This window comes from Onychomys torridus, chromosome 16, assembly GCF_903995425.1.
Source record: "Onychomys torridus chromosome 16, mOncTor1.1, whole genome shotgun sequence".
NCBI classification, from domain to species: domain Eukaryota; kingdom Metazoa; phylum Chordata; class Mammalia; order Rodentia; family Cricetidae; genus Onychomys; species Onychomys torridus.
In genome coordinates this window covers 5,535,698-5,557,871 of record NC_050458.1, presented here as the reverse complement: position 1 = coordinate 5,557,871, position 22,174 = coordinate 5,535,698, and the positions used below count along the sequence as shown (strand labels likewise).

Here is a 22,174-nt window from a genome sequence, read left to right as displayed (position 1 = left end):
CATTAAAGTACACTAAAAAAAAAAAATCACGAATAACAGGAAATTGGTAGAAATTTCCACACTCTGCGTAGTTGCACGATGGTAGTGGTGGTGAACCCAGTTTAGAGTGATAAAGCTGCTGCAAAGTCACTTCCAGGACCCTACATCAGATTTCGATAAGGCTCTTACGTAACCGCCGCACGAAGCCGAGCATCTCCGCTTCCTTAGAGTACCTTTCTCTTAAATGTAACTGCGCCTGGAGGACGAGGGGCAACAGCAGACCATTCCGGTACGCGCGACCATTAGGGATCCGGGCGAAAAGAAGCCTGGGGCGCGTGCCCTCTCGCCCGGCTTCCCGAGCACGTGCTCCCCGGAACACGCCGCCCCGCCCCAGGGGGCCGGGCTCGCGGCCCAGCGTGCCAATAGGCGAGCGCCTTACAGCGCCGTGGCCCGACAACGGTAAGCCGCCCAATCGCCGGGGCCCGGCCGCCCGTTTCCCGGAGCCCCGCCCCACGCGCCGAGCCCCGCCCCCGCGGCCCACCCCTGCGCCCCTCCCCCGCGATCGGCGCCCTGCCTGCGAGACGGAGAAACTGGGGCAGAAGTGAAGATGGCGGCGGCGGCGCTGGCGGCGGCGGTTCGTCGCCAGTGACGCGCGCTGCGGGCTGCTGTCCCTCCCCGCTCCCCGCGTCCGCCGCGTCCGCCGCGTCCGCCCCGGGACCCCTCCACCCGCCGCGCTCCAGGCCGCCCTCGTCCGTGCGCGCCGTGGCCGGCCGAGCGGGCGGCGCGTTGATCCGCCCTCCCGCCCGCCGCGCCGGACCGCCGGGCCGCGGACACACGCTCGGCGGGGAGGCGGCGGGCCCTGCGCGCTCGCGGCCCTCCGTTTGGGGACCGGGAGGAGGAGGCGGTGGCGGCGGCCGTGGGCTCCGCGGACGGGAAGGAGCTCGGGGGGCCGGGCGAGAGCGGGAGCGGCTCGTCCCCGGGAGCGGGGCGCGCAGGCGGCACCATGACGTCCATCCATTTCGTGGTCCACCCGCTGCCGGGCACCGAGGACCAGCTCAATGACAGGTACTGGGGCGGCGGCGGGGGAGGGGCGCCTCCCTCCTCCCCCTCCCCCACGGCCGCGCCGGGGGCCCTACCGCCCCCTGTAGGCCCGGGGCGGGCCAAACTTGGGAGCCCCGGGCGGCGGGGCGGGGGCCGGCGTGCTGTGGACGCGGCGGCGGCGGCGGTGTAGACGGCCTAGCGCGCAGCCCCCTCCCCCTCCCGCGAGGAACCTCGTTGAACTCGGCGGAGCCGGGGGCGCCCGGCCCAGGCCCGAGGAATCCATATTAGTCAAAGTTGAATTGAGACAGACAATGCGGATGGGGGATGGTGGAGGTGGAAAAGAGAGGGAAGAGGAGCGGCGGGTTCGGGGGCTCCCGCGAGCCTCGTCCCGGGGGCTGGGCATCCCCGGGGAGGCGGGGAGGACCGATTCCCGGCAGACCGTGGGGTGGGAGCGGAGGGAGGGAGGGAGGGAGGGAGGGAGCGCCATGATTATTGTTATTATTATTAGATTTGAGCCCCTGCGGTGAGGTTGACTGCCCCGGAGGGGGGTGGGGAAGTGGATTGGATTCCCTTTGCCCTCCTTCCTTCGAAATGGTTCTGCCAAACTCCGGCACCCGGGCCCCTGTGGTGAGGGCCTTTTTGTTTCCTTTTTTATTCTAATGATAGTGTTTTCTCGAGTTGTAATTTGACAGCTGAAATCTGCGTAGAGTGTCAAAGGAAAACTCTTCGTGTTGCAGTTGGCAATGCTGTTTGCCTTAACACTCTGGATTTCTGGGTTTGCTACCAGTAGAGGAGGAATTTTGATTTAAAATTTTTAAAAAAAATCTCTTAAGGCTGTTTTGATTCGGATTCTTCCCCTTGGCTCCGTCACTGTGCCTTGCCAGTTTCGAATATTGAGTTGGAGGGTCACATGCTCTCTGGGACCTAAGATAAAGCAGGAAAAGTTCCTGTACTCTTGCAAAGCCGACTCGGAGGTTGAAAGAAGCCTCCATTAAAGCGTGTCACGCTATCTAGGACTTAGATCTAATGATGGACCGAATGTTTACAGGTCAGAAAGTGAGGCATTTTAAGCTTCCCTCTCCCTGAATGCGGCCCTGCTGGCCCATATTTCTTTTGCGTGTGGAAGGCCATCGTTGCCCAAGTTTAGAAGCAAGGTGTAATTTTTGCTAAGTGACCTGATGACTTAAGTTGCCTGACGCCCAGTTTGTCATGCGCTTCCCGGAGAGAGGAAGAGGCCTAAGGTGCTACTGGCCTCTAAAGTGTCAGTGTATCCTCGGCCTGAGCCGGCAGCTTTTAGATCCTGGGCCGGCAGTCTAGTTTCTGACATTGGGTGAGGATTTTTCTAATCTTTAGCCATATTGTTTAAATACATGTTTGTGGAACTCAAAATGCTATTTGAAAAGATTAACTGCTTGGAGTTGTCTTATAGCCACCTTTAAACTATTTCAATATTTTGTTATAGAAGCCTTAGTCTGTCTTGATTGCATTGGAGGTACTTATTTACAGCTTCAACGTCAGATTTTTTTTGGGGGGGGGCGAGTAAATCTTAGAATCAGGCTAGTAATGAGGAGGCGCTGCTGCCATTCAGAGAGGTGTGTTTGAGTCATTTGTCTTGAAACTTAGAAAGGTGCACCAGAGGAGGGCATGCTTGTTGTGGTAGCACACACTGACTTTATGTACCAAGAACTTTAAATAGCCTATTCAGTTGAGTTTGTATGCCAAAACCCTTGTCTTGGTGTTACCAACCTTGTGTTATTTATTTATTTAGACAGGGTCCTGGCTGGCCTGGAGTTCACTGTGTGTCTGATGATGACCTTGCACTTCTTATTTTCCTGTCTACCTCCCTAGCGCTGTGATTAGAGGCTGGAGCCACCACACCCAGTTTACAGGGGCCTAGGACCCAGGGCTTCATGCTTGCCAGACAGACACTCCACCAACTGTGCTACATCTCCTGTGTGTCAGGCATTTTGATTCACTTTTTAGTGTTCTTTTTACTTTAGCTGTTTGAGAAATTTGCAGTTTTTTTTAAAGCTGCTGTTTTTCTAGTCCCAGCTTTGTTTTGACTCTTCTAGAGTCCATGTACTGGATTAAGAATGTTTATAGATATTTGTGACTTTTTGCTGTCTAGATAGCAGTATGGGATTGGGGGGGGGGCTCTGTGTTGCCCATGCTGGCTTGAATTCACAATTTTCTGCCTTAGCCTCTTTGGTGCTGAGCTTACAGGTGTGTGCAACACCTGGGAAGAGTTTTTAACTTTGTCTTTATGTGTATATATGAGTGCCTGCATGTGTATGTCTGTGCCATGTGTGTGTCATGTGCAGGACATCAGAACAAGGTGTCAGATCCCTGGGACTGGAGATATTGTAGGTGATTGTTAGCTGCTGGATATGGGTGATGGAAATGGAACCCACATCCTCAGCAAGAGCAGCCAGTGTTATTAACTGCTAAGCCATCTTTCTAGATCCCTGGTATGAGTTTCTTATGAAGTAAGGGAAAAGACAGGTAACTTTGAGTTATAACATGTTCATTAAGGTGGTAGATAAACGAACGCCAGGCGGTGGTGGCATATGCCTTTAATCCCAGCACTTGGGAGGGCAGAGGCAGGTGGATCCCTGTGAGTTCAAGGCCAGCCTGGTCTACAGGGTGAGTTGCAGGACAGCTCTGACTGTTTCGCAGAGAAACTCTATCTTGAAAAACAAAACAAAACAAAAACAAAAAAACCCACAAAAAAAAAAACCAAAAAAAACCCTGGTGGTAGTTAAACTTAAAACTGTTGTGCTGCCAGGCGGTGGTGGTGCACGCCTTTAATCCCAGCACTCGGGAGGCAGAGCCAGGTGGATCTCTGTGAGTTCTGAGACCACCCTGGGCTACAGAGTGAGATCCAGGAAAGGCGCAAAGCTACACAGAGAAACCCTGTCTCGAAAAACAAAAACAAAACAAACAGACTAACAAAAAACTGTTGTGCTGCTTAGTGCACGGCCTGTTGAAGGCTTCCTCCTGAGTGCTGAAGAGGCTGCTTAGTGACAGAAGAGTCCATTTCATTTAATGTTAATTCTGGAGATGGAATTGGGATCCCCATGTTGGCATAGCCAGCACTATGCTGACTGAACCCCTCCCTAGCTCTCTAGTGAATTTCTTGTTCTAGTTCCTGTTTACCAATGTCTCAGACAACAGAAGAAATAGATCCGAACTGTGATTCTGAAGCTTGAGGGCTGAGGGGAGAGCTGGAAGTACCCTGCCACCAATCTCTGGAAAATGGCCTGAGAAGTGAGCTGTGCTCCTCACAGAGAGGTGAAGAGATTTGTGGAATGACCCCAGAGAGATGCACAATGGACTCCAGTTGAAATCTGCACGCTGGTGGGTGCCCTGACTTGGTGTTTGTAGCATCTTTTACACTGTCCCAGGCATCTCAGCCTTGCACACAATACCTGCCTGTTCATCCGCGGCTAGAAACTTGTTCTTCAGTTACGTGGCTCGTGGAATATATAAGAAACAAAATTGGTGTGTACATGACTGTGCCACAGCATGGGTATGGAGGTCAGAGACGACTTGCTTCTATAGTTTGGATCCTGGAGACTTGGTGGCAAGGGTCTTTTACCCAGTGAACCATCTTGCTGGCCCAGTATTGTGGTCTAATATTGTGTACATGTGTATGTGATGTGTGTGTAGGTGTACAAGTGTGAGTGTCACAGCATGTGTGTGGAGGTTCAGAGGTCAACTTTCAGGAGTGTGTCCTCTGTTTCTACTGTGGGTTCCAGGGGTCAAACTGAGGCCATCAGGCTTGCCCAGCCAGAGCATATTCTTGCTGAGCAGTGTCACCAGCCCCCACCCCCACACAAGATCTATGTAGTCTGTACTTAATATTTGGCATTTGGGGTGAGTTGATTTTAGTTTTAAAGACAGATTTTGGTGTCCTCGAGGTTTGAACAACTTCTGCCCAATACCTACCTCTCTCCAGGTTAGTTGCTTTTTTTTGGGGGGGGGGGTCAGCTGACTTTCTTAACCCTTTCCTTCTGCTAGATAAGGAAGGAAAGGTCTTTTTAAAGTGATGTGGCTATGACGTGGGTTGTCCTCAAATTACTCCTTAGGGTGCAGGTTGATTATAACACAAACCAGTTGTCATTGTGTGTGGGATTCCTGTGAGTGTTGCATTATATATAATGTGTTGTGTAATCAGTTCTAATCAGGCTTAGTGGTCACATCACTAGGGTTTTTTCTCTAATAATATTTTTCTAATAATAGGGTGCTGGAAGGCTACAAGATAGAAGACACAGGAATTTGAAACTGGTAGGCTGGGGAGTGGCTCAAGGTCAGGGAGGGGCAGCTGAGAGAGTGGAAACACAAGTATTAGATGTGAGTCTGGAAATACGAAGAGAGGATTTCTTTAATTGTTTTTGTAGTATTTGCTGCTTGGCCTTCACGCAGCATTGTGAGAGCTTGACTCATCCTAGAATACCTCCCACAGTTTTCCTCCCTCCCCTTCTCCAGGTTGCTGGGGAATTGACCTTAGGAGCTTGAGGATGCTAGGTAAGTGCTGGACCACAGAACTACGTCTCCATGCCCTGAACATACTAGTATAAATGAAAAACAATATGGGCATGATGACTCCTGCCAGCAATCTTAGCTAGCGCTTAGGAGAGTGAGGCCCTAATTGCAGCAAGTTTGAGGTCAGCCTAGTCTGATTTTGAGTTCCAGGCCACTTGATTGACAGTGAGACCTTGTCTTTAATAAACAAAACCCCAGACTCTTACCCCAAGTTTGCCGTTTCAGCTGATGGCGATTTTACCTTTCAGGGGCTACCTGGCAGTATTTGCCGACATTCAGTGCTGAGTGCTGAAGCCATGCCTGCAGGCATGCTAAGCACACGCTCCTAACTTGGAATCTCAGCTAGGACATTGCTGCTGGCCTGTAGTGGCTCTAGGCCAGAGACTAGACTCTCTGGTAAGAACAGGACTGTGCCCTACAGCCTGGAATTACCAAATTCAAAATGTCAACTATGTGAGGGGAGAATCCTGGGCCAAGATTATCTTTAATACAGATGAAAAAACCAGATTCTTTTTTGTAGTTTTTAGAGACAGGCTTTCTCTGTAGCTTTGGAGCCTGTCCTGGATCTCGCTCTGTAGACCAGGCTAGCTTCGAACTCACAGAGATCTGCCTGCCTCTGCCTCCCGAGTGCTGGGATTAAAGATGTGCACCACCACTGCCTGGCAAAACCAGGTTCTTAAGTTAGTTTCAAAACATGCTAATTGAAAGCTAATGAAAATTAACATCGAAGTCAGTCCTTCAGTAAATAGACATATATCAAGTTCTGTGAAGACCACATACTCCAGTTCCATTTCTGACAGTGCAGATAGAATGGTCCATCAGTGCACCCACTGTGTCTTGAGAATTAGGGATTGGCTAAATGTAACAAGGCTAAAAATAAAACATTTTTAGGACTATGGGTTTTATGTCTTTGCACTTGAGCAGGAGCCAAAAGGTATAGAGGGGTGGTTACACAGAGCTGGACAAAGGTGGTGGTGGGGGGGTGGGGTTATAATGATTAAAGTGCCTGGAATTTCAGTGGTCCCTGCCCCAATCCCCACCAGAAACAACACCCAAGTGTTAGGCTAAGTGTGATACAGCATGGCATAATTAGCAGGAATCCCACTGGTTACTGAGATTGTCATCTAAAGACATACTAGAAACATTGTGGGGAAGAGGCAGTTAAGTGTAATAAATGGATTAAAGGCAGTTGCTTGAGAAAAAAAAGATTGAAAACGGTGTAGACAAGCCCAACAAGAAGCTGAAAAGACAAATGGGCAGATGAGTTTTACAAGGCAAGAAGTTCGCTACTGGATCATAGACCTAGGCACAGACACCAGGGAAAGAAACATGCTGGCAAGAGGCAGTGCGGAGTGAGCAGTGGAGGTGGGCAGACAGGTTCCCTTAACAGTTTGTTATTTAGGGAGCAGGCACTAAAGGAAATAGAATGATAGAGATTGTTGGCTTACATCCAAATACTTTGTTTTGGTTTTTTGAGGCAAGGTCTTGCTGCTCATAGAGATCCCCCTGTCTCTACCTCTTTTAAGTCCTTGGATTAAAGGTATGTGCACTGTGGGGAGCCTCTAAGTACAATCTTTGTTTTGAGACAGAGTATCAGTATGTGTGTCTTTCCCTCTGGCCTTGAACACTTTATTCTTTGCCTCTGAGTGCCAGGATGGTAGTGCACACCACCACAAACGGAGCAGAGTCTAGGATGACCCTTTATTTTCACTAGCTTGCCTTTAGATTGCTCCCAAGAGGTTACAGGCATATGAGGCATAAGGCACCCACCCGGCTTTCCTTGTGTCAGCCCAGGATTTCCTTGTGTGTCTAGGTGGGTACTCCCTGCTGAGCTACCTCTCCAGCCCTCTCCCGGCTCTCAGGCATGTCCAGCTTGTTGAGATTGTAACACGACCGTCCTCTCTGAAGTTCACCTTGAAAACTGCACTGAAGGTACCATAAGTAGGGACAGGAGCAGCATTGCTCAGTGGTGAAGAGCATGCGCTGCTCGTGTGCGGAGGACCAGTTCTCAGCTCATGCAGGCGTCGGACTCCAGCTCCATAGGCTCTGCTCCTCTGGCCTCTGAGGCCACTGCACTCAAGTGTACACATCCACAGACACACAGGCATGCTCAGTTTTTAACAGTAATGAATCTTTAAACAGTCTCTTTTTAAAAGGTAACCTTATAATTTTGTGTTGAACTTCATTCATAGCTAGCTTTAGCCATGGGGCCTATAAGCACAAGCCATACACACACACACACACACACACACACACACACACAGACACACACACACAGACACACACACACACACACACATGCATATACACATATATACACGTGAGAGCAATTTTATGTTGCAACAGGATGTACTTGGTATCCTTTTCCTTGTCTGAGAAAACACTGCAGTTACCACTTGTGGCTTTTTGTTTGTATTTATTTTGACTTGATGCCCTGCCATTCTGATCATAAGGAAATAAATTTTCCCTTGGCTTGCTCTGATTATGAATTGTTGATTTTTTTTTTTCTTCTGTTACCAGGTTTTAAAAATATCTCCTGAATATTAGTATTTAAAAGCCTTTTGGAAGATTTCAACATCTGCAGAAGTAGAGAAAATAGTAAACTGAACATTAGGTACTCATCACCCAGTCTCAGTAGTTATAAATCGGGGCCAGCTCATGCCAATCCCAGCCCCACTAGTCCTGGCCTTCTGTCAAAAGTTTATTTTATTAAATTAAAATACAGTTATTTGGGTGTGCTTGAGCCAGTGAGTGAGTGAGTGAGTGAGTGTGTGTGTCAAGTGTGTAAATCAGCTGAGACATAAAGGGCCCTAGGTTTGTATTGTGCGCTGTGTGCATGTGTGTGCAAGTACCTGCACATGTGCACACTAGAACATGTGTGCATAGTACACATGTGGGAGTCAGAGATGTAGGTTGGGTTCTGTCCTTCCACCGCGTGGGTCCCCTTCAGACCAAATCTGCAGGTTGTCAGGGTTTGGCAGTAAGCACCTTCACTAGCTGAGGTGTCTTAATGGGCCTGCACCAGTTAGTTTAATTGATATGTTTTCATTGTATTTCTTAGCACTGAACCTTTAAATACCTAAAATACATTAGTGCCAAAATCTGTTCAGATTTTCCTGTTGTCTTTATGATTGATAATTTTGATAATTCTACATAGTAAAGTTAGTTGGTTCCATTGAATTGTATTTTATGTGTGTGTTGCCTGCTTGCATATCTGTGCACTACATACATGGAAGAGGGCATGGGATTCTATGGAACTGGAGTTACAACCAGTTGTTAGACCACGTGGGCGCTGGGGACTGAAATTCGCAAAAGCAACAAGATGGCTCAGTGGTTATAAGAGTGACTACTCTTCTGGAGGACCTGAGTTCAAGTCCCAGCACCCACATGGTAACTTACAACTGTCTGTAACTCTAGTTCCAGGGGACCTTTCACCCTTTCACAGACATACATGCAGGCAAAACACCAATGCACATAGGATAAAAATAAATTATTTTTAAAAAAAAGCTGTGTGGTGTTGGCTCACGCCTTTAATCCCAGCACTTGGGAGGCAGAGCCAGGAGGATGTCTGTGAGTTTGAGGCCAGCCTGGGCTACAGAGATAGTTCCAGGCCAGCCAGGGCTACACAGAGAAATCCTGACTCCAAACAAACAAACAAACAAACAAACAAACAAAGAACAAGAACTCTTAAATAGTTTTTGAGACAGAGTGTCACTCTCTAGCCCTGGCTGGCCGGGAACTGCCGTGTAGGAGGCTGGCCTTGGGTTCACAGAGGTCTGCTTGCCTCAGCCTCCCTAGGTCTTGGATTAACAGGTGTGTGCCAGCACAGCTTCTTTGAACCTGACCGTCTCAAGGGAGTGTGGGACACAATGGAGTTTAACTTTTTTGACTCAATCTCACTGGGTAGTCCAGCCCAGTCTGGAATTTACCATGTAACCCTTAAACTGTAATCCTCCTCAGCCTCTTAAGTGCTAGGATTATAGTTACGAGCTACCACACACTGTTCCACACTGGAAACCTTTATGTTCCTGACAGCTCAGTACTGTAATTTGTCTTTTTTAGTGCTGAGAGTGGAACCTGGTGCTTCTAGGGTGCTGAGCTACCACTGAGTTACACCCTAGCCTCAGCGTGTTCGGGAGGCATCTTACCCACAGTTGTTTGTAATTGTGATGTGGCACTGCTGGCAAGTATGCGGACGAAATAATTTCCTGTGGGAACACACTAGAGAGTAGGATGTGAAAAGGGGATGACCCCCCCTCCCTCCTTGGTTTTTCGAGACAGGGTTTCTCAGTATAGTTTTGGTGCCTGTCTTGGATCTCTCTGTAGCCCAGGCTGGCCTCAAACTCACAGAGATCCACCTGGCTCTGCCTCCCAAGTGCTAGGTGTGTGCCACCACTGCCTGGTGATGTTTTTTTCCCTAAGTTAATATTTAGAGGTGAAAGTATTAAATAAGCCCTTAGAAATTATTTTTTTAATTTTTTATAATTTATTTATTTGTATTTTATGTACATTGGTGTTTTGCCCGCATGTATGTCTGTGAGGGTGTCAGATTCCCTGGAACTGGAGGTATAGACAGGTTGTAGCTGCCATGTGGGTGCTAGGAATTGAACCCAGGTCCTCTGGAAGAGCAGGCAATGCTCTTAACCACTGAGCCATCTCTTCAGCCCCTAGAAATTATTGTTTAATAAGGCATTTAATGTTTTATTCTTGCCAGCGGTATCTAGTGCTATCTCACTTCTAAGTATAATTTGTTACATAGCAGAAATACCATATCCAGTTTCAGATGGTGTAGTTCATGCTAATAAAACATTTTATTTACTGCTTTTTATTTTGAGACTGTAGCCCTAGCTGGCCTAGTACTCTATGTAGACCAGGCTGGGCTCAAGTTTATAGAGAGTTATATGCCTGCCCATGTATCCTGAGTGCTGGGTTCAAATTGGTCATCACCCCCAGCCTTTTGTCTATTTACATATGGAGTAACTTAACTGTTTGATGTGTGTGTGTACGCTTGGGAGTGTGAAGACAGCCTAAGGTGGAGACTGCCTTCACAGTTAAGATACAGAACATTCCATCACTCTAAGAAGTCACTTGGTGCCAGTGTCTCTTTTCAGTTTCTTCTCCTTTGACAGATAGTCTGTTGACTCAGGTTTTTTGTTGTTGTTGTTGTTTTGGTTTGGTTTTTCGAGACAGGGTTTCTCTATGTAGCTTTGCGCCTTTTCCTGGTTCTCGCTCTGTAGCCCAGGCTGGCCTCGAACTCTCAGAGATCTGCCTGGCTGTGCCTCCCGAGTGCTGGGATTAAAGGCATGTGCCACCACCGCCCGGCTGTTGACTCAGTTTTTAGCATAATAAATGGAGTCTTGAGCATTTTACGCATTGCTTTCCTGATGCCTTGTGTTGAAGTGTAGAGTTGATTCTTTTTTATATTAGCACACGAATAATAGTATTCCTTGTGGGGGTACACCACAATTTCAAGTCTGACTTGTTCTTTTGTTGATGTAAATTTTTTTTTTTTTTTTTTTTTTTCTGTTTCTGGCTGATGCCTTGTTTTTAATAATTTCTTTGCTATATAAGAAAATTATTTAAAAAATCTGGAAAACAGAATAAAAAGGTCTGTTCTGTCACAGCTCATACTTTGATTTCTTCTCATTCTCTCTCCTTGTATTTCTGTGTGTCCTTCTGTTTGGTACTGGAGATCAAACCAAGGCCTCATGTACATTGTCTCTTTTTTGTATATGAATGTTTTTTATTTAGTTTATCATGACCATAATTTTATAGACTGTTTTTCAAGAAAAACACTCAAATTGCATTTTCGCTAGCAAATTTTCTTATGGAAATTATATATCTGGGGCTGGAGAGGTGGCTTAGCTGTTAAGAGCACTGGCTATTGTAACAGAAGGTAGAGATCCCAGTGTGCGGGTAGCTCACAGCCATCTTTACCTCTAGTTCTTCTGGCCTCCTCAAGTACTGGGCATGAACATGGTACACAGACACACATGCTGGTAAAACATACCTGAAAAATTACATTCTACGTTTTTTCAAAGACATTAGAATTCCATTGACTGTAATTGTATTCTGGATTGCTGCTTACAAGACTGAGTGAGTCATTATTTTTTTCCTCCATTAGTTTGGGCCATAGTTTTGTGGTACAGGATCAAAAGTATTGAGAGCCTACCCATTTTAAGAAATTGCCTCTGCTCCAGTAGGAGCTGCACCTTCAGAATTAAGTTTAGGAGCTACTCCCCATCTTCACTTGAACTAATACACCAGTTTTAAGGTAGACTTGGTGGCTCATGTCTGTAGTCATAGCACTGGGGAGGCAGGGGCAGCAAGACTGCCGTGATTTCTAGGCTAACCTAGGCTATAGTGAAAGACTGTTGGGAAACCTTCCTGTATACCGTCTAGAAAACCCTAACCAAATCGAAATCAACACCCCAAACCAAACGCCAGGCTGATACTCACCACCCCTGGAGCTCCTCGGATGATCTGTGGTAGCCTCTCCAGGACTCTTCCTAAAGATGGAGGTGGAAATTCATTTGGGTTTTTCGTGAAAGCCTGCTTGCTGGCATTTCAGAAGCGGAGGTTGGATTTTTGTCTTAAGGACCAAGTTAAATTTGAGATTAGGAAGTTCATTTGATGGGGAAAGAGACAGCAGTAGTAGGTTAGTATCTGATGATAAAGATGGTTTGTATGAAAGGCTTTGGGGGAAGGAGTATCAGGTTGTTGCTGATTAGTTTCCTATGTTGTTTTTTTGACCAAAGTAGTATGGTAGTTGGTCCAGCTGGAGAGGCCGAGGTCTATTTGGTGAGACCCCTGTTCTGTCTGCTGCCCCTCCCCCACAGAAGTCACTTGCATGGTTACTGCTCTGGGTCATCATCTGTCTCAAAGTCTTAAAGAAACACCGTTCTTCATTGTAGACTAGCCTGGTTTAAGTACTCCCCCTTTGGAATCCAAGGTTTTGCTCAAGCAAAGACATACATTCCACTATATACCTCGTGCCCCCCTCTTTTTTTTGAGACAGGGTTTCTCTTTTTAGCCCTGGTTGTCCTGGAACTTATTCTGTAGATCAGGCTGGCCTTCAGCTCACAGATCTGCTTGCCTCTGCCCCCTGAGTGCTGGGGTTAAAGGTGTGCACCACCACCACGGCACAAATGCTCAAGACTCCATTTTTATACTATTTCTTAATAAGCTTGTATTTCTAGTGGTGTTTACAGTTAAATTTTTATCTTTTAAGAAACACACTGACTCCCCTCCCTCCCCCCATAAGATGACTGTACTCTTCTCCCGGTGTCCTGGTGAGAACCTGGGTTAGAGAGGCATTGAGGGAGTGTTTTGGTGCTGTGGACTGGTGGCTTTTCCTTGGTTTTTGGGGGAGAAGTATAGGAATACTTTGTCTTCTCCATTCAGCAGCAGGGATTGCTGCAGCGGGCCTTCAAATTCCCTGTTAGGATGCAGTCACTGCCCAGAGCCTGCAGAGCCAGGTGAGAGGTGATTTGGTGACGATGCTGCCAGCTGCCTGCTCACCTTGCTGTGACAGAGGGCTGACATTTGTGCCCACGATGGGAGTCAGTAGGTGGGTAGCTACCACACCACACCTGCAGAGTGCTTGTGTTTTGGCCAAGCTCTAGTGGCAGGGTATTATCTGTTTTGGAGGGTGGGAGGGTGCCTCCATGGCCTCTGCTTCGGGAAATGTGAAAACTCTTCTCAGTTGCCATGAGGATATAGTCTTCCTTTTACAAGTAGTAGTCATTGTTTTGTTTTATTTGGGTTGTGGTTTTAAAAAATAGGATCTTGATATCTAGTTCAGGCCACCCTTGAACCCTCCGTCCTCTTGCCTCAGCCTCCTGTTGTTGGATTACAGGTATAATCATTGTGCTCACCTCTCTCTGGCATGGGCTTTCTGGGGAGGCTTGCCTATGCATGCTGTTAGTTTTTTGACTAATACACATGGTGGTTCAAAACTGTCTGTAACTCTAGCTCCAGGGGATCTGACACTCTTACACAGATGTATCATCCCCCCCCCCCCCCACACACACTCTGAAGTAGCACGTCCTGGTTTAATTGTAGTAGGTCATTTCCTCCAGCTTTTTCAGGTACAGAGTTGTGGCCTGCTGTAGGAGAGGGCTGTAGTTTCCCGGTAGACGAGCTCTCGCCTGTGATGCACAAGGCCTGGGCCCCGCTTAGTCTAGGAAACTGAGTCAAGACAGAAAGCAGAAGCTCTGAAGTTGCTGAGTCTTTGCTGCCTCAAGCCTTTCTTCCTCCTGTGCTGCAGTGCTCAGCTGTCCTGTGCCATCCCCACCCCACGGGCTCTCTGTGCAGCCCTGGCAGGCCTCCAACTCAGATCCACCTGCCTCTCCCTTCTGAGTGCCGGGATTAAAGGTGTGTGCCATGAGATTTTAAAAGGGGAGAGGGAGGGAGGGAGGGAGGGAGAGAGTGAGTGAGTGTGTGTGTGTGTGTGCGTGCGTGCGTGTATACACACTCACTAGATAAAAACAATGCAAGGAATCAGTACTTTGTTCACTTTTTGTTTTTGACCATAAAATTAAAAACAAAACAAAACAGTCAGGTTAACTTATTAGCTTCCCCCAGAACTATTAGGCACTCAAAGGACAGCCTAAAAGCCATGCCAGCACTTAGGTTACAGTTTGTGTAGGGAAGCTGGGCTATAGGCCCATTGCAAATGATGAAGGATGGGTTAAAGAGTGGTGGAGCCTGGCCTCTGCTGCTGCAGCTGCTGCTGCTGCTGCAGCTGCTGCTGCTGCAGCTGCAGAGTTTGAGGACAGGGTGGATGACCTTTGCCTTGTGTCCAAGCATGTTCCTCCAGCGATGACTGCAGACCAGCTCGTTCCTGATCTTTGGGTTGAGAAGTGTGGAGCCTTTTCTGAGTCAGTGAGAAAAGTCCTAGAAAAGAGTAAGGGGCCTAGACTAGATGGTTCAAGGAGCAGCTTCCAGGCTGTGTTGGAGGTCATTTTTCTTATTTATTTTGAAACAATTATAGACTAGTAATAAGTTTCAAGAGTGGTAGAGAGTTTCCATGTGATAATGCTGTGTGGGTTTTTTTTCTGTGTCCCCCCCCCCCCCCCCCCCATTTTGTCCAGGTACTAGCAATAGAAAATAACATTTTCTTGAGCTGGCAAGATGGTTCAGCAGGTAAAGGTGCTTGCTGCTAAGCCTGGTGACCTGAGTTCTATCTCTAGAAGCCATGTGGTGGAAGGAGAGAACAGATTGCAAGCTGTCTGTCTTCTGACCTCCACAGCATACATGCCTACCCCCAGTAAATAAATGTAACAGGAAAATTTGTGTTTATTATTGTTGAGCTGAGATAGGGCCTTGCTGTATAATAACCTAGGCTATCCTAGAACTCAAAGAGGTCTGTCTGTGTCTGCCTCCAGAGTGCTGGCTTGATAATCAGAATTTTAATTGTAGTTCACAGTTGTTCCTGTGTGAGAGAATACTGTACATAGACAGTGTTTGCGTCTGTTTGCAAACGATAGAGGCCCGCTGCATGTGAGAGCTGGTTGCTGCTTCCCAGTGTTCTGACTGCATGCTGGAAGAGTGTAGATGGGCTCCAGCAAGGGAGTGGGGTGCTGGAGCTTGTGCTGTTGGCCTTTCTGTTCACTTCTTCCCTGTAGGCATTGGCTTGATGGCCTTGACAGGTGCTGCAGACAAAAATGGCAGGTACAGAGATATGTAAATCTGACTTTTTTTAAAATTTTACGTGCATTGGTGTTTTGCCTGCATATACATCTGTGTGAGAGTGTCAGATCCCCTGGAGCTAGAGTTACAGACAGTTTTGAACCACCATGTGGGAGCTGGGAATTGAACTCAGGTCTTCTGGAAGAGCAGCCTTAACCACTGAGCCACCTCTCCAGCCCCTGTCATCTGACTCTTGTTATTACTTCATTTCAGTTAGTTTATTGTGAGCACTATATCAGGATCGTGGACATCCATGTGATAGCTTTTAAGGGCTGTAGAATTGCCTATTATACTTTGTTCATACTAAGCCTATACAAAGCTGGGGTTTTATACTAAGGCCCCAAGGAGAGGTGAAAATAGAAAGAACATCTCCTGGTGCCCATGCGTCTATTTAATTCACTTTCTTTTCTTTTCCTTTCCTTTTTTTTTTAAATTCTTTCTTTGAGACAGGGTCTCACTATGTAGCTCTGGCTGTCCTCAAGCTCATTGTGTAGAGCAGGCTGGCCTCAGTCTCACAGAGATCTACCTGCCTCCACCTAAAGGTGTGCACCACATAACTGGCTTGGTTTTTTTGGGGGGGCGGGCAACGTCTTCACTATATACACTCAAACTTGAGATCTTCCCTACCTCAGCAAGGACCAGGGAGGCAAAGGCAGGTGAATCTCTTGAGTTTAAGGTCAGCCCAGCCTGGTCTACAGAACTAGTCCCAGGACAGACAGGGCTACACAGAGAAACTTTCGTCTTGAAAAACTTCTGAAAAGAAAAAAGAAGAGAAGAGATCCTCCATCTTCAGCCCGGAGTTCCGGAGTGCTGAGATTAGTTGCTAGCAAAGATGAGGCCCTGCACTAACGCTGTGCTAGAGCTGGCAGCTCTGGCTCTGGATACTGAATGGTGGTGCTTGGCTCGTGGGACGACAGGCCTAAATGTGGTTAAGTTTGCTGCAGGAGGGTGTTGAGGATTCTTCACCAAAGGTGTAGCCTAGTCTTGGGAGGCAGGAAGGTTGTATGAAGAATTCTTGAGAATGAGCCTGGGACAGTGAATAGTAGCTGAGGGGTTGATGGAGGAGCTGTGGGCTGCAGGGCAGTAAAAAGAACACAAGAGCTTTCTAGGCAACTGTGACAGCTCAAAAGTGGGAGAATTTTAAAAAAGAAAAAAAAAAAAGAATATTAGCTGGACGAGTAGGCTTAGGCCTTTTTAATCCCAGCAGCACTCTTGAGGCAGAGGCAGGTGATCTCTGTGAGTTCGAGTCCAGTCTGGTTTACATAAGGAGTTCCATAGCCAGGACTATGTAGAGAGACCGTGTCTTAAACAAAACAAGAATATTGAGGGTCACTGATACGGCTCAGTGGGTAAACATGCTTGCTGTGCAAGCTTGCTGACCTGTATTCAGTATTGGGGACCCGTGGTAGGAGGAAAGAACTCATTTCTCTGTAAGCCTCCATGCACGTGCTGCTATGGCACTCAGGTACCACACATACAATAATTTTTAAAAATTAACAATGTTTTCATGAAATAATAGCCAGAATTGGCTTGGAATTCACAATGTAGCCCAGGCTGGCATCAAACTCACTGTGACTCATCCTGGGAGGGTGGGCAGTGCTTCTTACAACTATTTTGTTTTTTGTTTGTTTATTTTGTGTGACAGTCTCTATTCTATAGCTCTGGCTTTCTTGGAACTCACTATATAGCGTAGACCAGGCTGGCTGTAAGTTCAAAGAGATCCATCCACCTGCCTTGTCTCCTGAGTGCTGGGATTACAGGCGTGTGCCACCACTGCCTGGCGAGTTTTTTCGTTTTTAACCTGCTGAGCCATCTCAACAGTCTCCCCCTCCTCTTCTTTAAAAGAACAAAACAAAACTTTCTATCCTTCTTTGTATGCAATGGAGAAGGCATTTCCAACCCATGATCCTTCTCTTTGTGGGTTTGTCATTTTGGTGACAATGATTTCTGTTTTTGACATTTTCCAGTCAGGTGCAGTGGCACACCTGTCGTCTGTAATCCCAGCCTGGGTTGGGGTTAGACCATCTCTTTCAAAAATAAATGAATGAATGAATGAATGAATAAATTTTTCCAGTGTTCAACTATGAGCATTTCCAAACATGCAGAGAAATTCTAAACTAACCAGCAGATTCTGATACTCATCTTGTAGGCTTAGTTAAATGTCTGCCGTGTTTTCAGTGTGCACATACAGATAGATTCCTTACACTTCACTGAGCTGTTTGAGAGCTACAGTTAGAATACTTCATCTCCCCTATGTGGATCTTTTTTCTCTACAACTACTTTTCCATTTTTTTCCCCCAGAGCTGAGGACCGAACCCAGGGCTTTGCACTTGCTAGGCAAGTGCTCTACCACTGAGCTAAATCCCCAACTCCCCGCCCCCCTTTGTTTTTTGCTTTTTACTTTTCCATTTTTTATAACTTAGAATTAAAAAATGGTAGTCATTCAGTAAACAGTATATATTGACATTTCTCTCCTTGTCTTATCATGTCAATATAAAACAGTTTTCAAAATAATTTTTCATTTGAATTTTAATCATGGTGACATTTTTACAAAAGTATTTGGATGTTTTCTCTTTAGGGCCACATAATCATTCTGTATTCAGGCTGTCTTTTTATGATCTTTTTGAGAGAGGGTTTCCCTGTGCAGGTCTGGCTGGCTTCAAATTCATAGACTCACCTGCAGCCCCACCCCATGCCGTGGTTAAAGGTGTGGGGCCTACTGTTCTAGTCTCAAAGCACCACACTCTCAGTTTTCATTAACTTAAACTTTAAAAGTCTGGATCTCAGGGCTGGAGAGATCCAGCTCAGTTGGTAAATTGCTTGCTGGGTATGTAGGAGGAACTAAGTTCTCTTTCCAGCACCCAAGTATAAAACTGTGTGTGTGTCTTGAAAAACCAAAACCAAAAAAACTGAGCATGGGTGGGAACACAGGGTTGTAAATCCCAGGGCATGGGAGTTAGAGATAGGCAGGAAGGACCCTGGGATTCCTGACCAGCTATCTCACTTTATCAGTGAGGCCAAGGGCCCAGGGAGAGATGAGAAGTGACAGCAGAGGTTGTCCTCTGGTGTCCAAAACCATGTGCATGTAAGTAGGTACTTTCTCACATGGAAAACACGCACGCACACACACACATGCACTCAGGAACGCACAATCTTAGATACATCTCCCCTTTAAAAATAACAAAGACCAGCAGGTCTTATATTTGTCCTGAAAATCCTGACCTCCAAGAACCGCCCTGCTCCATCCAGCCTTCACAGTGCTGGGAATGCAATGCAGGGTGTCAGTGCACCGGCCTCATTAACTTTGAATGGAGCTGTGTAGTACAGTATTTTCCGTTTCCGCAGTGTGTTTTAGGATGTATTCCCAATATTTTCCTAGATCTCGTGACATACTGAACCTTGTGTGATTTGCAGTTTTACTGTGCACATATCTGCATCAGGCTATGTTATGGTGAGATAACATCTTATGCTCAGTGGCCTCTTGAGTTCAGTTGGTACTATTTGGGCTGGAAGATGTTTATAGATGGTTTTCTAACAGATGCTCAGTGGCCAAAGTCTTGGTCTTGTCTGATGTCTTTTGCAGCATCCTACTAGGGTGAGGAGATGACTATTTGAGGAACGTGTTACCACCAGCACTGTGTTGGTTACCAGGGTATGGTGAGGAGGCTTTTTTTTGTTGCTGGTGCTGTTCTTTAAGGACTGTTTTTTTTTTTTTTTTTTTGTTTTTTGTTTTTTGTTTTGTTTTGTTTTTTTCTTTTTTTATTTTGAGCAAAGATTTATTCTTCAATTGAGTTTGTGGTTGGATGAATTTGAAAAGGATTTTCTTTTTTCTTTTTTTTTTTTTTTTTTTTTTTTTTTTAGTAAATGTATAAGGAAGTTTACAAGTGTAGATTAAAGGAAAGGTTTCTTTTGCTTTGTTTTGGCAGGGCAGGGATGGTACCTAGGGCCTCCTGTGCCTTTGGCAAGCACTGTGCTATGGATTCTGAGCCCCACCCTCTCAGTCCCTGGTTTTGTTTTTAATGTGCTTCAATTACAGGAAGATATCCAAAGCATAGCTGAAGCTTTATTCATAGGCAGTGGAAACAAGGCCAGAGGAAATAGCCAGTTCCTCTTTGATCATTACGCTCAGTTTTTATTGACTGGACTATCAAAACTCACCCCAAACTCAATGGGTAAAAACAACCTGGGTCATTTGTTATCATCTGGCTGTTCTGGGGCTTTAGAGAGCTGCCTGGTTTGTATTCTTGTCTGCTGCCTTCTGCAACTGCACTTGAATACGGTTGTAAGGGAGTTTCTTGGAGACTTTCCCTGGTGGCTCCATAGGCTTGGCTTCAGCAAGGAGGCTTCAGGGATGCTAGACTTGTTATGTGGCATCTCAGAGTTTGAAAGATTCAACCAGGCTGAGGCGGCTTTTTATGTCTTAGGGCCATGCAACATCATTTATGCCTCATTCTCTTTTTGAGAATCGTGTTCTGAGTCTACCACACATTCCAGGGGAGAGTAATTAAACTCTGGTGGAAACTGTATCTAAGAATCATCATCACCACCACCACCACCACCATCATCATTTTTGTTTGTTTTTCGAGACAGGGTTTCTCCGTGTAGTTTTGGTGCCTGTCCTGGATCTCGATCTGTAGACCAGGCTGACCTCGAACTCAAAGAGATGTCTGCTTTTGCCTCCTGAGTGCTGGAAAGAATTTATTATTTTTTAGGCCACCATTAAGAAAGATAATAAACGATACTAGTAAAATGAATTATTCAGGAGATTTGGATACTGTGAAAAGGTTGGTATCATGCACTTGAGTATAGAAGCACTGAGTTTGATAGTCATTGCATTGTACGTAGCACACCTTGTGACAGTGTCATTTATAACGAGCAGCATACTTTGAGACAAGAGTATTGAACTTGACAGTGGGCTATCCTAGAGGCCCCGATAGCATGTAGGTCAGAATGCAGATGTTTCTTTGACATCACTGGTGTTACAGTAGGTGGTCAGTCAGATGTCTCACTGAGGAAGTGTGGACCACTACTCTGTTCCTGATTTAGACTGAATGTGGGCTAGTGGTTAGTATTTATTTCATGTGATTCCTATGGAAATCGTATTTTCTTTTCAAGGAGACTACTTGACTTCATGTGTTTGATTGGTCAGCTTTAGGACTGAATGCTTTTTTATTCAGAGACATCTGATCTGAGATGATGGCTATGTTATTAAGTTATTTCTGTGCCATCTGTGCACCAGACATTGTCCCAGGTATTGAGTATGAGATGGCATTCAAAAAAAACTTCATTCAGTAGGTTCCAAAAGGAGAGTTCTAGACAACTGTCAGTTAAGGTGACTGTTGCTGTGATGAAACACCATGACCAAAAAGCAAGTTGTGGAGGCAAGGTTTGTTTCACTGGCTTCTCTGTATATGACAGTTCATCATCAGAAACGGTGAGGGCAGGAACCTGGAGGCAGGAGCTGATGCAGAAGCCATGGAGGGGAGCTACTTACTGGCTTGCTCCCCATGGCTTGCTTATAGCACCCAGGACTAGTATGTAGCCCAGGCTCTACCCACAATGGGCTGGGTCCTCCCATATGAGTCACTAAGAAAATGCCCTACAGTTTGATCTTATGGAGCCATTTCCTCAGTTGAGACTCCCTCCTCTCTCATTCATGATTCTACCTTGTGTCAAGTTGACATAAAACTGTCCAGCACAGTAGGTTATTACTTTGTAATAAATGTAGCTTTCCAATATGGGAAAGAAGAAGCATCTGCTTGCATCAGAGTTTATTAGAATCAGGCCTGGGAATGGTAAGTGGGAGAGTACTTGTTTATCATGTGTGAGGTTCTGTGACCCATCCCCATCTCTATAAAAAGACGAGAGTTTACTAGAAATGGATAGTATGTACTTTGCCTAAAGTAGTGTTCTGATCCTATTTGTTGTCAGTTTTAAAGTGGTATTAATCATATGCCATTACTTGATGTTTTTGGAGGCTTTACTTGAATAGAACATGCAGTGAACTTGTAAATATTGTGTGGCTGTCACCTACACACAGCACCCTTTGTTGTTTTGTGTTTCATCTATTTGAAGTCAAGGGCCCTGTTGGCACTGTAAGATGAGGAGACAGGTGCAGGCAGGTTCTCAGGGCCTACCTGAGTTCTGAATGAGCAGTGATAGGAAGTGTTCAATGAAGTCAAGTCAGCTTTTAGAGTTCTTGGAAGCCAGAATAAACAATGACTGAGAAAGTATAGTGAGTATTTGTGTGTATCAAAGGAAATCTTTCCTTGGTTATGGTGGGGGGCAGTTTTAGTTTTCTTATTTTGTGCTAGTTAAACCCAGTGGACAGTGGGATTCATAGTCCACAGAAATTCTCTTATGTGACTATTGTCTACTGGCAAAACCTGAAATTGGAAAACAGTTTTGCTTTATAGCAGTCCTTTCAAGTATGGATGAGTACAGCTGAGCAGAGCTCTGCTTAGAGGAAGGAGTCTGATACTGTAGGTAGTGAGGTAACCCCCCCCCCCAGCCTTGATGTATAGGTAGTGAGGTACCCCACCCCCTTCCTCAGAGCCTTGCTGTGGCTGGTCTTGAACTTGTGGTTTTGCTTCTGCTTCCTAAGTGCTGGGATTACAGGGGAGTACCACTAATTTAGAACAAATGCATTATGGCAAAGTTTCCTTAGACATTTGAACCAGTGGAGAATTGGGTCATATTAGCTGCTCTTGCTATCTCTCCTTCACCACTGCTGATGAGAGAAAAGGACATGCTATTATTTATGGGCAGTACTACTTTGGATGAAGAGAGCAGGGATGAATCCAGATACTTAACCATTCCATCCCATTCAAAAATAAGCACTGAGGAGATGTGGCTCCACACCTTTAATCCCAGCACTGCAGGTCTGAGTTGTTTGCAGGCCTCGGCTGGTACAGCA

General features: G+C 46.1%; 1 protein-coding gene across 2 annotated transcripts in view; it reads left to right on the top strand.

Moving 5' to 3' along the window:
• Positions 1-546: 546 nt before the first annotated feature.
• The window catches only part of Ubr5 (ubiquitin protein ligase E3 component n-recognin 5), a 116,423-nt gene continuing 94,795 nt past the window's right edge, over positions 547-22,174 (top strand). For both annotated transcript variants that reach the window (XM_036208260.1, XM_036208259.1), the window contains exon 1: positions 547-1,044. In XM_036208260.1, coding sequence (XP_036064153.1) covers positions 983-1,044 — 62 coding nt within the window. In that variant the 5' untranslated portion in view covers positions 547-982. The remainder of the gene's footprint in view (positions 1,045-22,174) is intronic.